The following is a 15,540-nucleotide window of genomic DNA, read 5'->3' as shown; positions in this document are numbered from 1 at the left end:
GTGGTGCATATATATACAATGAAATACTACTCAGCCATTAAAAAATTAAATAGTGCCATTAGTAGCAACATGAATGGACCTGGAGACTGTCACTCTAAGTGAAGAAAGCCAGAAAGAGAAAGAAAAATACCGTATGATACCATTCATACATGGAATCTAAAAAAAGACACAAATGAACTTATTTACAAAAGAGAAACAGACTCACAGACATAGAAAACAAACTTATGGTTACCAGGGAGGAAGGGGGGTGGGAAGGGATAAATCTGGAGTTCAAGATTTGCAGATACTAACAACTATATATAAAATAGATTAAAAAAAAAAAACAAGTTTCTATTGTACAGCACAGGGAACTATATTTAATAGCTTGTAGTAACCTATAATGAAAAAGTATATGAAAAGGAATATATGAATGTATGACTGAAACATTATGCTATACACCAGAAATTGACACAACATTGTAAACTGACTAGAGTTCAATTAAAATTAAAAAAAAAGTCCACTTGTCCTGCTGAAAGGGGAGGAGACTTGGGACTCCGCTGGAGGCCACAAGGAAAGACCAAAGAGCTCAATGTTTGACCTATGGCCTGTGATGCCAGCCTGCCTGGGTTCAAATCCCAGCTCCTCCCTGTTGTGTGACCTTGAGAAAGTGTCCTAACTGTCTGGGCTTCTAGTCCTTACTTATAGATGGGGACGATATTAATACCAACATCAAAGGATCGTCACAAAGATTAAACTCATTCATTCATGGAGAGTTCTTAGAGGGAGGCCAGGCACAGAGGATAACTTCTGTTTTAATTTAAAATGCTGTCAGTGGAGCCATTTTCCCCCTCCCTCTCCCCACATTCCCGCCTCAGGACCATCTTGGGACCGTCCACCTCTCTGCCCCTCTTACACGCTTCTCCCTGTGGCAAGAGGAGCAACGTATCTGAGGGGCGAGGCCGGGAAAAGTGGCGCTGCCTGACCTCTGTCCCCACCGATCCCTCTCCTCTCCTCCCCGTGGAAGCTTGCGGGCCAGGCCTGTGCTGTCCAGCCTCACTGCCCACCCTGGGAGGACATGTCCCATCAGGGAGGAAGAGCTTATTTAGGAAGCCCATGGATTTGGCCTCAAATCCTGCCCATCATTTGCTCTCTCTGGGCCTCAGTTTCCCTTCCCTGTACAATGCACCAGGGACCAGGGTCCTGGCTAGCTCTTCTGTTCCAGGTCAGGCCCCACCCGTCCCGCCCCAGGAGGCTGGGCGGAGGGAAGGGCGAATTACCGTGGTGCATGAAGCCGTTGTTACACAGGCCCACGCCCAGCGCCACCGCCTCCTCCCGCGTCTGGCAGTCGCCCTGGAATGAAACAAGAAGGGGAGGGTGTTAGGTGGACAGGCACCTGAGGGACTGAACCAGGCCAGGGAAAAGCCCAGCACTGCCCCCAGAACGGAGGCTCCAAGAGGGCAGGGATGTGTGTCTGCTTTACTTACTGTGGTATCCCCCAACCATGTCTATGACTGCAATTAATAAACCCCAAACACAAAAAGTATTTAATTGTATGATAATTATTTAAATGTGATAAAGGCACTGCAATAAACACTACAAAGGAGAAATGGAGATTTTATGTGCAGATGCTGTTGGTTGTCCGGCAACATCCCCCCACCCCCAGCTGGCCTTAGAACTGAAACCTTCACTATTACAGACCGCAGTGCACCTATCTAGACAACCAGATTCCAGCCTCCCTTACAGCTAGAGGTGGCCAGTGAGATCACTGATAGGGAGCTCTGGAAAGGGCTCTTTGTCCCTGACCCTTCCTTTCTCTTCCTCCTGTCTGGAACAAAGATGTGATGGCTGGAGCTCCTGCAGTCATCCTAGACCACAGTGTGACCTGGAGAACAGAAGCATGCTAAGGATGGTAGAGAAAAAAGAGAGAGCATGGTCCTCAAAGATATCACGAGGCTGTCCTAGCAGCTCTGTACTACCAACTTCCGGGCTTCTCTCATACTAAAGAAAAATAAACCCTAAATTCTTAATTTCTTTTTTTTTTTTAATGGAGGTACTGGGGATTGAACCCAGGATTCTGTGCATGCTAAGCATGCACTCTACCACTGAGCTATACCCTCCCTGCTTAAACCCCTAATTTCTTTCAGCCTCTGTAGCTGGCTCTCTGATACTAGAAATCAAGTTCAATTCCTAACTGACCTAGCTCTAGCAGCAAGACATCTGGGGAAGCCAATCAGGGGATCCTAAAAAGTATCTTCCTCCCTGTAAAAGGGAAAAGCAACAGCACCCCTCCCTGCCTGGAAGAAAGTCATGTGAGGAAGTGATGCAGCGGCTGTGGGGCTATCTCATGACCACAGGGCAGACTCTGCTGAGGATGGAATGGAGGACAGAAGGGCCTTAATGTGTGGACGACGGACGTGTAGCACATTACCCATTCAGGCCACTGCTGACTTGGGTTTTCTGTCCTTGCAACTGAAAATACTCCTAAATGGTACCATTTAAACTGGGGGATCTGGCTCAAATCAGGGCTTCCTGGAGGAAGTGACATCCAACACGAAACTGAAGAATGAACAGGTGTGGCCAATGTGCTAGGTTCCTGCTGGGCCTGTCTTTGGGGCCAACTATCCCATGTGGAATGTTGCCTCAGTGGGGCGGTCCCTCAAGGCTCACCACCCCCAACCCCCAGCCAGGTTTGGGACACATGACCTAGGGAAGGCCGTTGTGATGCTCCCTGCCCAGGGAACATGACCCTCTGACTGGAGGAACCCAAGGACGGGGAACAGCTGGTGCCAATTCTCACCAAGAGCACCGCCCTGAAGACGGTGCCCCTCGATGCCTGCTCCCGTGTTTCCTGGTGCATTTCTTTGAAAGACCCGGCTCTCGGGTCTCCCCCCAACTCTGGGGGCGCTCCACAGCCTCCCAGTAAGTCACCTTCTCTTTCTTTCTTTTTCTTTCTCTTTCTCTTTCTTTCTTTCTTTCTTTCTTTCTTTCTTTCTTTCTTTCTTTCTTTCTTTCTTTCTTTCTTTCTTTCTTTTTCTTTCTTCCTTCCTTCCTTCCTTCCTTTCTTTCTTTCTTTCTTTCTTTCTTTCTTTCTTTCTTTCTTTCTTTCTTTCTTTTTCTTTCTTTCTCTCTTTCTTTCTTTCCCTCTTTCTTTCTTTTTCTTTCTTTCTTTTTTCTTTCCTTAAGTTAGACTGAATCTGTTTCTTGCAACCCAAATAATCTCAGTATAGCCAGGCAGAGTGTGTGAGTTAGGTGTGTGCATGGTGGCTGGTAGGGGTGATGACAGGCAAAGGAAACAGCACAATGGTCCAGGTCCAGAGGTGGACAGAGCTTGGAGCACAAAAGCAGCATGGCTGTAAGGACAGGGTGAGCAAGAAGGTCAGTTCCATAAAGAACAGGCTTTCGATCTACTGTGTTCCCTGCTGAATCCTAAGTGCTCAGAACAGGGCCTGGCATACAGCAGGTGCTCAGTAAATGCCTGTTGGTTGAATAAAGGCGTTGTCAGCAGGAACTGACTCATGCAAGAGCTTGTAGGCAGGTCAATGAGCATCAGCTACATTCAGATGGCCACAGGGCCAGACAGCCGCTCATTAAACCACTGCCCAAGCAAGAAGCCATTCCAAGAGGCGCTGGCCCAACACAACCGGGCCAGAGGCCTCCACTGTCCGTGTATCCCTGCCTTAGCCCCCGGCCAGCAGCGGAGGGGCCAGGAGGGAATTCCTCAGCTAAAGAAGAAATGAGCTCAGAGGCTGCAGGACTCAGCCTGCCAAGCCTGGGGCTCAGACCCAGAGCAGAGAGCCTGGGGGAGCCACTGGCCTCAGTGTTTTACTGGTCTGGCTGCCCTGGGCTCACTCGAGGAAGACAAATCTCTCCGGTGGGACCCCAGGCCAGTGGCTGGAGGGCCAGGCATGCTCCGAGCCCCGCCAGGGAAGGCAGCCATCCTGTTGAGAAGCTGCTTCCAGAGCAGCAGCAGCACCCAAGCTGTGAGGGGCCAGCAGCGGGGAGGCACAGCTGGGGCCCAGGAGGAGGGCAGGCCCAGCTCAGCAGCCTGGGGGGCCAGGCGGGCATCTGGAGCCCACCTGGCTTTCTGAGGCCCTCATAGTCTGGACTCCCAGCCTGTCTTCGCCTCTCTTCTCCCCAAAGGGCCCCGGGGGGACCCACAGGGAGGATCATAAAGTGAGGACCTGAGTGATTCTCTGGTGAAGAGTGAAATACACCAACCCCGGATGCGCCCACCACCTGAAAAGTAAGCCCCCACCCCACATCCCGCCAGCTGTGGGGAAACCGAAAGCCACCAAGTCCACATTTCTCCCCTCCAGGAAGAAGGCATGGGCCACACAGCCCTGTGCAGTCAACTCCACCACCACACCTCCCCCTCACCACCCATCTACCAGCCCCTCTTGCTGGGGGCTCCAGCCATGCCAGCCTCCTTGCTGCTCCTTCCACACACTACACACGGCCCCACCTCAGGGCCTTTGCACTCACTCCTTCCTCCCCCTGGAATGCCCTGTCCTGGCTTTTCAGCTCCTCAGAGTGGCCTTGCCCTAACTGTCCTGATGGTCAACCCAGGGACAATCACTCTTATTAACCCCATTTGACAGATGAAGAAACGGAGACACAGAGACTTGGCACTTGCCCAAGGCTTGTTACACCATGAGAATGGAATCCTTTCAGAGCTGGACCTTCCCCCACGTTACAAATAGGGAAACTGAGGTTCCAAGAGAGGAGGTTAGTTGCCCAGGGTTACAGCCAGGGCTCCCATCCTGTCCCTGTTTATCCTTTGTTTCCTCTGCTGGTGCCTTGAGCTGCCAGCCTGGCCCTTTGCCTGCTCCCACACCACTCCGCATGCTGAAAACCCTGCCACCGTCAGCATTGCCATCTACCGGACCGTGGGGTGAGTGTGGTGGGCACCTTGGGCACATTTCTGCAGAGCCAGCACAGGAGGCAGCAGATCTGACCTGTCTCAGCTCTCCTCTGCCCTAAGCCCCTGACCTCCTGCCCTCCTTTTGACGGCCACAGCCTGGGGCGTCCTGGAGCCCTGGCAGCAGAGACCAGAACTCACGGAGCAGAGAAGTGAAGAAAGCAGATTCTGGAGCTGGCTTCCCCAGGTTCGAACCCCTGCTCCGCCCAGCTGTGACCGGAGACAATTCCTTAACATCTCTGAGCTTCATTTCCTCATTTGTATTTTTTTATCCCCAGATTTGCCCTTGATTTTCCAAGGCCTCTGCCACCTCTCTGTGGTGCTCCCTGCTCAGACTCCACAGTACAGACTGTAGTTAATACAGAAGGCTACTATTACTATTGCCACCGCCTACCAAGGCATCATGACAGCCCCGCCCACACACAGTCTTAGAGGAGCACCTCATTCCTGTGTGTCCTGAGGCAGGTGACATAACCTGGGCCTTAGTTTCCCCATTAATAAGCTGGGGGTAATAACTGTGTTTTCCTCAGGTTATTCTGCAGATTAAACGAGAGAATGTACAGAGACGATCACAAGTGACCCAGTACCTAGCTTGTCAATCAAAGGACCAACACCCTGCTTCCCTGCCCTCAGAGATAAAAGAGCCCCGATTCATCTGACTTACAAGTAGGAGGGAGTCCCTTCCCCAGCCTCAGGCAATGAATTCTGGGGAATTCTAAGCAACTCTCAGTAATCCCTGTTCTCTTCCACAGGGAGCGGTTTAGGGGTACATGTGGGACCCATCTGGCCATGAGACCTAAGGGGAAGATCACTGGGGAAGGGTGGGGACTGGGGGAAGTTTCCTCTACCAAGAAACAGAATGAAAAAGCTCTCTCCAACTGTCCCTGCTGCCTGCCTTTGGCTATAGGTCTACATAGGTGTGATGCCTGGAGCTGTGGCAGCCATCTTACAACTGTGAGGCAACTGTCAAGAAGATGACAGAAAAGAAAGCTGAAAAGAGCCTGGGTGGAAATGGCATCGATGAGCTCTATAGCCGTGAACTGTGGATGCCTAGTTATGTGAGCAAAAAACGTATAATTTACTTTACTGTGTAATTTAGTTTTCTTACTACATGAGAGAAAAATGTCTTTCCTGTATAAGTCAGGTTTCCTATTAGGTGCAGCCAAAAGCATTTCTAGCTGATCTAGTGGGTTTCAATCAACATTTTGTTTCAAGGAGCAGAATGACCTAGAAGTTAAAAATGAAGATGTGTTCAAAGCAAAATAATCCTCCTGAACTACACAATTACATGTTTTCTCCTTGACTTTCTGGCTAAGGTACAAGGTAAGGATGACTCTTGAAATCTAGGCTTGTTGTAACCAGTCTTCAAGGTCATATCCCCATCACCAACCTCTCCCCCACAGAGAGACCCACATGCACCCCATCCTCCCTGATTTCTCTGACCCAGAGCCTGATGACAGCTGTTTTTTGGTCAATCTCATGGAAGCCATCCTGTGTCAGCTCCAATTAGCTTCCCTATGTCCCCAGCCCAGGACAAGCCACAGGAGGTCTGCCGAAGTGGACAGACACATTCTGTGGTCAGTGGCAAACTTCACTCCACCATCCTCCCCTCCACTTCTAGTTGCAACAGGATGCTGGGGTGTTGGGGGTATGTCCTTGGGACCACTGACAATGACTCAGGCTACTGTAGGGGGCCTTCAGCCACAACCACAGCCTCTCCGACTGCAGTGGCCACGAGCAGGCCCCCGCCATGCCCAGCACCAATCCCCAAAGAGAAATCAACAGAAGAGGTTGCTCTTGCTGGCACTTCTCCCTGACAGGAACTCCAGCGCGCAGACCTGAGCCTCTCCAGCTCAGCCAAGGACCTTGGAGTCGACTAGACTCCTGTTTCTCACCTCCCTCACCCCGTCTATCCAACAGCAGGCTCTGTTAGGTCTACCTTCAAAAAATCCAAAATCTGACCACTCTTCCCGCTTTCCCCTCAGCCACCTCTCAGCTACTTGCCTGCAGTTCTGAAGTTGTCTCTGAGCTGGTCTCCCAGCTGCCAGCCTCATCCCCCTACAGCCCGAAGGACCTCATCCCACCAAAGGCAGGTGCCATCCCTTCTATGCTCAGAACCTGGCCATGACCCGAGTCCTCCCAAGAGCCCACAGGCCCCACGTGACTGGCTGCCCAACGGCTTCCTATCACTTGCCACCTGGCTCAGGCCACTCCAGCCACACTGGCCTCCTCCCTGCCCGCAGACACACCAAGCTCACCTGACTCAGAGCCTCCAAGTTGCTGTTGCCTCAGAGACATCCCCAGACGTCCCCCTGGCTCGCTCCCCATTTCCAGCCTCTATAAACAATCCCTGCTCAGCAAGACCTTCTCAGACCCCCTGTGGAAACTGGACCTCCCCAGCCACTTGAAAGGTCAACCCACTGGAGCTCGCGCATGCTCCAGCCCCACCGGCACTCTGGCACCGAGCACCAGCTAGCACATTCTGTATCTCACTTCTTTTCCTTGTTCGCTGGATGTCTGCCCTACCCTTCATCAGAGCCTAAGATCCATGAGGGCGGGAGCTGTATCTGTCTTGTTCACTGCTGCGTCCTCAGAACCTACAACACTGCCTGATACACAGCAGGTGTTCAAAGGGAAAAAGGGAGCCAACGAGCCCTCTCATCGACTTTCCCTACACTCTCTTCTACCCTCTCACTTTAAATATCTCACTTTAAATAAGCACCAGGGGGGCAACACCTGCACCTCCCCCCCCCACCTCCTCCACCTCCACTGGGGAGTCCAGTGGGCACCCCAAAGGCAGCACCCTCGAACGCCCAAGGAGAACGCTTCATTTCCCCACGCACACCAGTGTTTCCTCCCCCGTCTTCCCATCGCTGTGAACAGCACTTCCAGCCACCCACTGTACCAAAACCCCAGGACACAGCCTTGATTCCCGCCCCACCCCTCAGCGATGTGTCCTGTGTGTTCCATCTCCAAATATTTCCCAGATCCACTGACTTCTTGCCAGCTCAGTAACCCATTCCACTCCCAGCTCATGCCTGGGATTCGCCACTTAAGGCAAAGTCCACATCGTGCTTTGAAACCAGCAGGCAGACAATGGCACCCACAGAGCTCGGGGAACACGAGGCCACAGAAGGGTCCGAGGTGGGGAGCAGCAGCGTTTCAGAGAGCCCTGCACCTGGCATGTCTGGGTTCTGAACAAAGAACCTAAATCACGAAAGAAAACGCCAGGTGTCGCCCCTCACTTGTCACAGCGCACACTCAGAAGGTGGGACCCCAAGCAGATCACCTCTCACCCTCCCCCAGATGTTTGTTTCCTGGTCTTACTGTTTCTGCACCCCCAAAGCCCTCCGCAATTTCTTCAGCCTTCCTTACTGCACATAATTCTGAGGCACCTTGAATCCTTTGTGAAGGAGATGAGGAATTATTATAATAATAGTTCCATTTACTGAGCAATTACTCAGTGCCAGGAACCATTCTAAGCACTTTAGATGATTAACTCATTGAATCCTCAAAATAATCTAAAGGGGAAGTTACTGTTTTTAGCTTCATTTTACTGGTGTAGAAACTGAGGCACAGAGAGGTTAAGCAGCTTGTCCAAGCTCACTCAGCTAGGAAGTGGTGGTGCTGAGATTCGAACCCAGGTCTGCCGGGCTATGAACAAAGCACATGCTCTGGGCCAGTTTCAGGGGATCCCAAGGAAAGATGTACAGTACAATGGGAGGTGTGCGTAGCACAACGGTTAGCAGCTCTGCACTTCCCAGCCGTGCAAATCTGAATCCAAATCCAGATCATTTCAAGACCTCCCACACCTTAGGGCCCCACATCATAGCACACATATTAAAATGCAGCCACATCTTATGTTGGTTTTTGGCTTAAAATTCTTTTTTTCAAGGATTTTTCTGAACTTGCTTTGGAAGTTATTTGGCACCAAGAAGCATTTCCTTTACATTGCTTGGCCACGAATTCTAGACAATCACCAGAAACTTATTTGACATGAGAAAATCCAGGCAGTAAATTGTTTTTGAGTGGAATGAAGTTTTTATGAATGCTAAACTTAATATAATGAGGCTGCCATAGAGCTGCACTCTGTAAATGTTTAAGTATTTATCCATTTGGTTTCACAGGTGTCGCCTTGTCTTTGAAGCCAATACCTTTTTCTTACAGACTACAAAGGAACGTTCTTGCAGGCTCCCGGAAAAGTTTGTGGAACTGAGGCACAAGTGGGTAAGATGGGCCCATCTGAGTCCCAGCTTTGCTGCTGCAAGGCTATGTGCCCTTGGACCAGGCACTTGGCCTGGCCTCTCTGGACCCCCATTCCCATCTGTAAATGGGTTGAAGGACTCAGTGAGATAATGCACAAAGCCCAGGTAGGGCTGGGCCCAGAGTTAGCACCTCTGAACAGAGCCATAAAGGACAAGAGGCAGACAGATATGAGAGTCCACAACACCTCAGTGGAACAATCACCTTTGGGAAGTTGCAGCAAAATTGACACATAGATTTTCTAAGACTGCCCAGGCCCTGCTCACCAGGAACCTAGGTGAAGGGAATAACCTGGCAAACTCCACATGGAGGCTCCAGTTTGGTGCCAGGATGAGACCAGCTTGTCCCAGTTTGTCCAAGACCATCCCGGTTTTAAAAACTGAAAGTCTCAAAGTGGCAGAAACCCAAGGGTCCCTTGACTGATGGATAAATAAAATGTGCTCTATCCACACAGTATTATTCAGCCTTTAAGAGGAAGGAAATTCTGACACAGGCTGCGACATGGATGAGCCATGAAGACATGATGCTGAGCGAAATAAGCCAGACACAGAAGCACACATGCTGTATGAGGCCACGTGCACAGGGGACCTAGAGCAGTCAGATTCATAGAGAGAGAGTGGAAGGGTGGTTGCCAGGGGCCAGAGGTGGGGGGTGGGGAGATGGGAAGTTACTGTTCAATGGGGACAGAGTTTCAGTTCTGCAAGATGGAAAGAGCTCTGGAAGTGGACAGTGGTGACGGCTGTGTGATATCAAGAATGGACTTAAGGCTACTGAACCATACACTTAAAAATGGTTAAGATGTAAATGTTACACTATGTATATTTTACTACAACTAAAAAATAATTTTAAAAAATTGTTTAAACCTCAAAGGCCCGCATGCTGGTTAGCCCCTCAGTCCTGGGCAGAGGCGGATGGCTGGTCGCACGGGACCCGAGGGATTTCTCACCTGAGCCAACAGCCAGTCCACCAGCTTGCTCCCAGGCAGCACCGACTTGTACGTCTTCAGGTGGTAATCGCGGTCCCTGGGGAGAGGAAGCACGCCCTGAGCAGACCAGAGAGAAAAGAGGCGGAAACATCCCAATTTCCCTGCTCAGAATGCTCCAAATTTCTAGGCTCCCCAGCCATGGGTCCGAGGCAGGGGGCGGGGAGAGCCCAGGCAGGGAGCCCCACTCCTCATTCACAGTGTCACCTCGGGCAGGACCTGACTCTCACCAACATCATGTGGGGACAGGAGCAGGGGGCTCTCAGGCTCTGGAAACTCTCCTGCTGGGGCCCTCAAGCAGGGCCAGCTCTGCCCCGCACGGAACACTGGGCTGTGTTTGGAGACATGTTTGGCTGTCATGACCGGACGTTGAGGGGCCGGAGGTACCACCACCAGCATCTAGCAGGGTGCTGCTAAACACTCCAAACTTTCCAGAACAGCCCCCAAACAAAGAATTATCCAGCCCCAAATGTCAAGAACGCCAAGCCTGCGGAAACCCAATTTAGTCTGTGTGGTGAGAAAAACTCCCAGTTCTTTCCTTTTTGTTTTGTTGTAGACATTCGTGTGTTTAAAGGTAACAAATCTATACTGACGTGGAAAGCCCTCTCCGTGGGCTGGTGCGGGCATTCGGGGCCAGGCAGGCAGCAGGGGTCTGTGACGGCCCTGCTTCTTTGCCAAGGTACACGCTCTGACCTGTAGTAGCATCTAATTCCCGCCCAGGCTTGGTGCGGAGGGCTGTGCAGACCTTGTGGCCAAACTGCAACAATTTCTCAGCCTCTGAAGCTGACAAAAACGAGTTTATGCAGCCAGCCCCCCGCGGGGCTGATAAAGGCCAACTGGGGTGTTCTCAGGCTTTCAGGAACTGGGGAGCCCAGCACATCACGTGTGTGGTAAGTGGGGGCCGGCTGCTGGCCCGGCCACTTCCTCCTCTGGGGGCTGATGGAGGGGCCTCTTCTGCAGGGACCAAGGCTGGATGAGGCGGCCCCGCCTGTCTTCTGGGCTTGCACAAAGGCAGCAGGGGAGGAGCCAAGGAGGCAGGTCTGGAGATTAAAGGGGCACCCTGGGCACCAAGGAGGCCAGCGAATGCAGGGAAAAGACCCTTCCTCTTGGCTCCTGGGATGTGGTAAGGGCTGTCAGGACAGGAGGCAGAGGCATCTGCAGCTGGTAAGGATCAGATCACCCTCCCTGTTCCTTCGTCCACAACCATAAGCTTCAATGGGAAAGTGAACCACCAACCACCAGCATCAACACAGCCCTCACTACGTGCCAGGCGCCATTCAAATTTAATCCTCATGACCACCCAAGAGGGGTGAGCTATTCTTAGGCTCATTTCACAGATGCAGAAAACAGAGGCAAAAAGCATTAGTTACTTTTCAATGATCACTCAACAAACATCTAGTGAGTTCGCCGATACTTGGCTTTTTTTCAATCAACGTTAAATCAGACTTAAGATCACATTTTTCAGTCCCAAGAGTTTGAAAGCCACATGTGAGTAGTGGCTACTCTACTGGATGGCACAGGGACAGAGCATTTCTATCAGTGCAGGAAGTTCCAAAGGACAGCACCGCTCTGGGTGCTGCCAAGGGTCTGGGGACACAGCAGTGAGCAAAATCCCCGCCTTGGGTGAGTGTACAATTCAGTGGGGAAGACAGATGGTACACAGACAAAGAAATAAACATACAGTGTGTCAGTCACTGACAAGCTTCAAGAAGAAAATCCAAGTGAAATAAAGAGGGTAGTGTGTTCCAGATGGTGATATTTTAAAAAGGTGACCAGGGAAGGCCCCTCTGATTTGGAGACATTTGGAGGAAGTAAGGGAGCAAATATGCATATATATGGGGGAAGAATATCCCAGGCAGCAGAACAGCAAGTGCAAAGGCCCTGAGGTAGATCCTATTATTATTCTCATTCCAAAGAAGACAAAGTTGAGGCATCAGCACCAACTTGGTTAAGTAACTGCCCAAGATCACATAGCTGGTAACTAACTAGCAGGCTGAGATCCAAACTCAGCCAGTCTGGCTCCAAAACTAACACCCTTCACCACCATACTGCACTGTTTCCCACAAATTAACTCACTTGACCCTAATGACAAACCTATAGGGTAGGTGCGGTTATTAGCCCCATTTGATAGAGAAGGAGACTGAGGCTCAGAGAGGTTAAGTTACTGGCCCAAGGCCACACAGCTGAGAAGAGGCAGAGGTGAAACTGGAGCTTGGAGGGAGTGACTTACTTGATCACGGGAGTGTAGAGGCTGTGAAGACGGCAGTAAAGCCTCACACCCTGAAAGAGAAAAAGAGGGAGTCTAGGATCTGACCACACCCTTCAGGGGCCTCCATATCCAGGCCGCTGGGAGAGATGGCTCCCAGGACAGAGGAAGAGGGTGAAGGAAGGAGAGGGGACCAATGCAGGCAGTGGAGGTGGGGCTGTGGGGGCGGGGCCGTGGGGCAGGGTCGTGGTGGCAGGGCGGGGTCCTACCTTGGACATGATGTCCTCCAGCTCACTCCGGGCCTTGTAGGTGCCGTCATCATAGCGGAAGCGGTACATCACCTGCTCGTTCTTGAACTGGTGCTTGTCAGAGACTAGAGGGACCCAGGGCCAGTGAGGCTGGGCACACCCCCCTCGGCCCTCCTGACCCACGCCCACCATCGTCACCCAACCTTTGGCCAGGCTCTGTGTCTAGCACAATTGTACTGAACCCCCTCCCCACATTCCAATGCAGAAACTAGGGCCTCCTGCTAAGTGTGGGGCCCAGCTGAGACCTGTGGCTTGGAGTAGGGGCATCTGCCAGTCTTGCAAGAGGCCCAGAAATGCCTCACTCCAGCCTGAGCTGGGACCCATCTGCCCAGCCTCTCCCTGGACCTAGATCATGAAGGCACTGGGGTCTGAGACCATGCCGTCAAGACTTAAAGAACCATCTCTACACAACGGCCCTGAGTCGCCCCTGGTGCTTCTCTCTCTCACTCTCTGCTTTGGATCCATTAGCAAACCTGTAGGCTCTTCCTTCAGAACATTAAGAATCAGACTCTATACTCCCACCCTGGTCCAAGCTACCCTCATCTCCCACCTGGGCTATCACAGCTGTCTCCCTGCTGGACGCCCACTGTCGCCTGGGCACAACAGTCCACTCCACACAGTGGCCAAAAGGATCCTGCTAAAATCTAAGTCCAAGCAGGACTAAGTCAAACACAGCACTGGTTTTCTACTGCACTCAGAGTAAAAGCCACAGACCCTACAATTCCCTATAAGGTCCTGAACCTCATCGCCTGAAGACTCCCAACTGGCCCGTGCCCTCTGACCTCCTAACACTAGCTGTTCCCTGAACAAACTGCTTACACTCCTGTCCTGGGGACTTCGCACTGGCTGTTCCCTCTGCCTGGAACCCCAATGCCTACCTGGCTCCCTCCCTCCCCCAGGACTTGGTTCCACATCACCTTCTCACCTTCCCAACTCCCCCACTCAAAACCGAACACCCGCCCTGCTTTCTCTCCCTCCCAGCACTTACCGCCACCTGAATACGTATATTTTACTCATCCTGTTTGTTACCTTCCCCCTCTAACTAGAATGTCAGCCCCATGAGGACCAGAGTTTCCATCTGTCCTGTTCACTGCTATGAACACATGAAAAGCACTCAGTAAGTATCTGTTGAATGGCTAAAACTTAAGTGGTTCTTGCCTTTTTTTGAAAGGACAGATAGAAAGTTCTATTCCCCTGCCCCTAACTTTTCGAGGTGGCCCTGCTTTGCTGGTGCCCTAGGTGAGAGCTGGGCCTCCCAGCCCCGAGAGCAGTTTCATAAGGGCAGCCACGCTTCTGGGACCACACTGTGCCCAGGGAACAGGCAGCTGCATAGAAGTGTAGATACAGCCTCTGAGTCAGTGGAAGCACAGTGCTGTAGAGGTTTGACCTGGTCCTACCCCCTGGTTTCCAGCCCCCACTCACCATGGTGGATAATACCGTTCTCCAACAAGGCCTGGCCCAGGTTCACGCCTTCTTCTGTCTTGCTAATTTCGCCAATTTCCAGGAGCCAGGCAACAAACTCACTGCCAGGAACAGAAGATGTGGTTGAGAGGACCGCCCCAGTCCTGGGACCACAGGGACCAGCACTAAACTGGCCTGACCACCCCACCACCACCACCACCACCACTCCCAGGAATGATAGTCAGAACTGGGAAGCAGACTTAGGACCCTACAGGCCTGGGGGTCATGCTAAGGCCTGATGCTTTTCCCCCCTGACAAATGGCAGAGAGGTTGGTGTGAGCAGACTCTGGGCCCCACCTCAGGCTCACTGGATGGGTGAATGGGTGGATGGATGGATGAATGGGAGGGAAAGAGAACAGACACATGAGTGGATAAATGAATGAAGAGTGAGTAGATGACAGATGATCTGACAGATAAATGACTAAGTGGCTGGACAGACTTGTAGGGTAGGTGGGTGGAGGAAGAATGGACGGGTGAATGATAAGCAGAGGGATAACTGAGTAGATGGTGGGGGGAATGGATGATGGATGACTGGTCAGCTGGATAGATGGAGGGACAGAAGGAATGAAGAAGCAAACCAGCCAGTAGAAATAAGGACCCAGAAAGCTGACTGTGGAAAGTCAGAAGAGCTAATGGTGATCAAATCATGTCATTCTCCCACTGAAAACCCTCCAGTGGGCTTCCTGGTTACTCTCGGAAAAAAATCCAAACCTGCCCACATGATGACAAGGCCGTGTACGAGCTGCCCCCTCCCCATCTCCAATACCTTTCATTTATTTTGCTTTAGCCACACACACCCACTGTTTTCCCTTCTTTAAAAAATGCCAGACTCTTGCCTGCCTTGGGGCCTTTGCACTTGCTGTTCCCTCTGCCTAAAAACACCCCTCCCCAGCTCTTCACAAAGCATTTCTCTTTCATATCTTTACATCTCAGTTCAAAGGTCACCTCCTCAGAGAAGCCTTCCCTGACCATCTCATCAAAAGCCCTTTCCCTGCCCCCATACAATCCATCACATCTTTTGGTTTTACTTCCTTTTTAGTACTTATCACTGGAGTTGACCTATTTACAGATTTATTTTTGTTTATCAGTCATCTGCCCAAACCAGAATGTCATCTCCATGCTGATAGGGATTTTTGTCTAATTCACAGCTCTACGCCCCCTGCATCTGGTAGAGGCTACAAAGCACAGTGGGGCTCAATAACTATTTTTTTGAACAAATGAAGGAATGAACCATCAAACAAGAAGGACCATGTTGGGGCGAGGAGGAAGGTCTCACCCAGAAAGAAATGCTCACAAGCCCAGAAAAAATCAGGCAAATCAAATCCAACGTGACTACCCAGTGGGGCAGAGGCTCAGCCAGACCCCAGGTCCTGGCTCTTGGAGGTGCATTCGGGCTCGGTGCAGAGCTCAACCCACAGAAAAG

At 51.4% G+C, this 15,540-nt stretch overlaps 1 protein-coding gene across 1 annotated transcript in view; it reads right to left on the bottom strand.

Moving 5' to 3' along the window:
• Window positions 1–15,540, bottom strand: part of PREX1 (phosphatidylinositol-3,4,5-trisphosphate dependent Rac exchange factor 1) — a 175,770-nt gene that overhangs the window by 37,939 nt on the left and 122,291 nt on the right. The window contains exons 11-15 of the mRNA XM_031433651.2: window positions 14,079–14,179; window positions 12,618–12,721; window positions 12,373–12,422; window positions 10,107–10,182; window positions 1,257–1,329 (exon numbers count right to left, since the gene is read on the bottom strand). Coding sequence (XP_031289511.1) covers window positions 1,257–1,329; window positions 10,107–10,182; window positions 12,373–12,422; window positions 12,618–12,721; window positions 14,079–14,179 — 404 coding nt within the window. The remainder of the gene's footprint in view (window positions 1–1,256; window positions 1,330–10,106; window positions 10,183–12,372; window positions 12,423–12,617; window positions 12,722–14,078; window positions 14,180–15,540) is intronic.

The sequence above is a fragment of the Camelus dromedarius genome, chromosome 18 (assembly GCF_036321535.1).
Source record: "Camelus dromedarius isolate mCamDro1 chromosome 18, mCamDro1.pat, whole genome shotgun sequence".
NCBI lineage: Eukaryota > Metazoa > Chordata > Mammalia > Artiodactyla > Camelidae > Camelus > Camelus dromedarius.
Note: the sequence above shows the minus strand (reverse complement) of the source record. Positions and strands in the feature narration are given on the sequence as shown.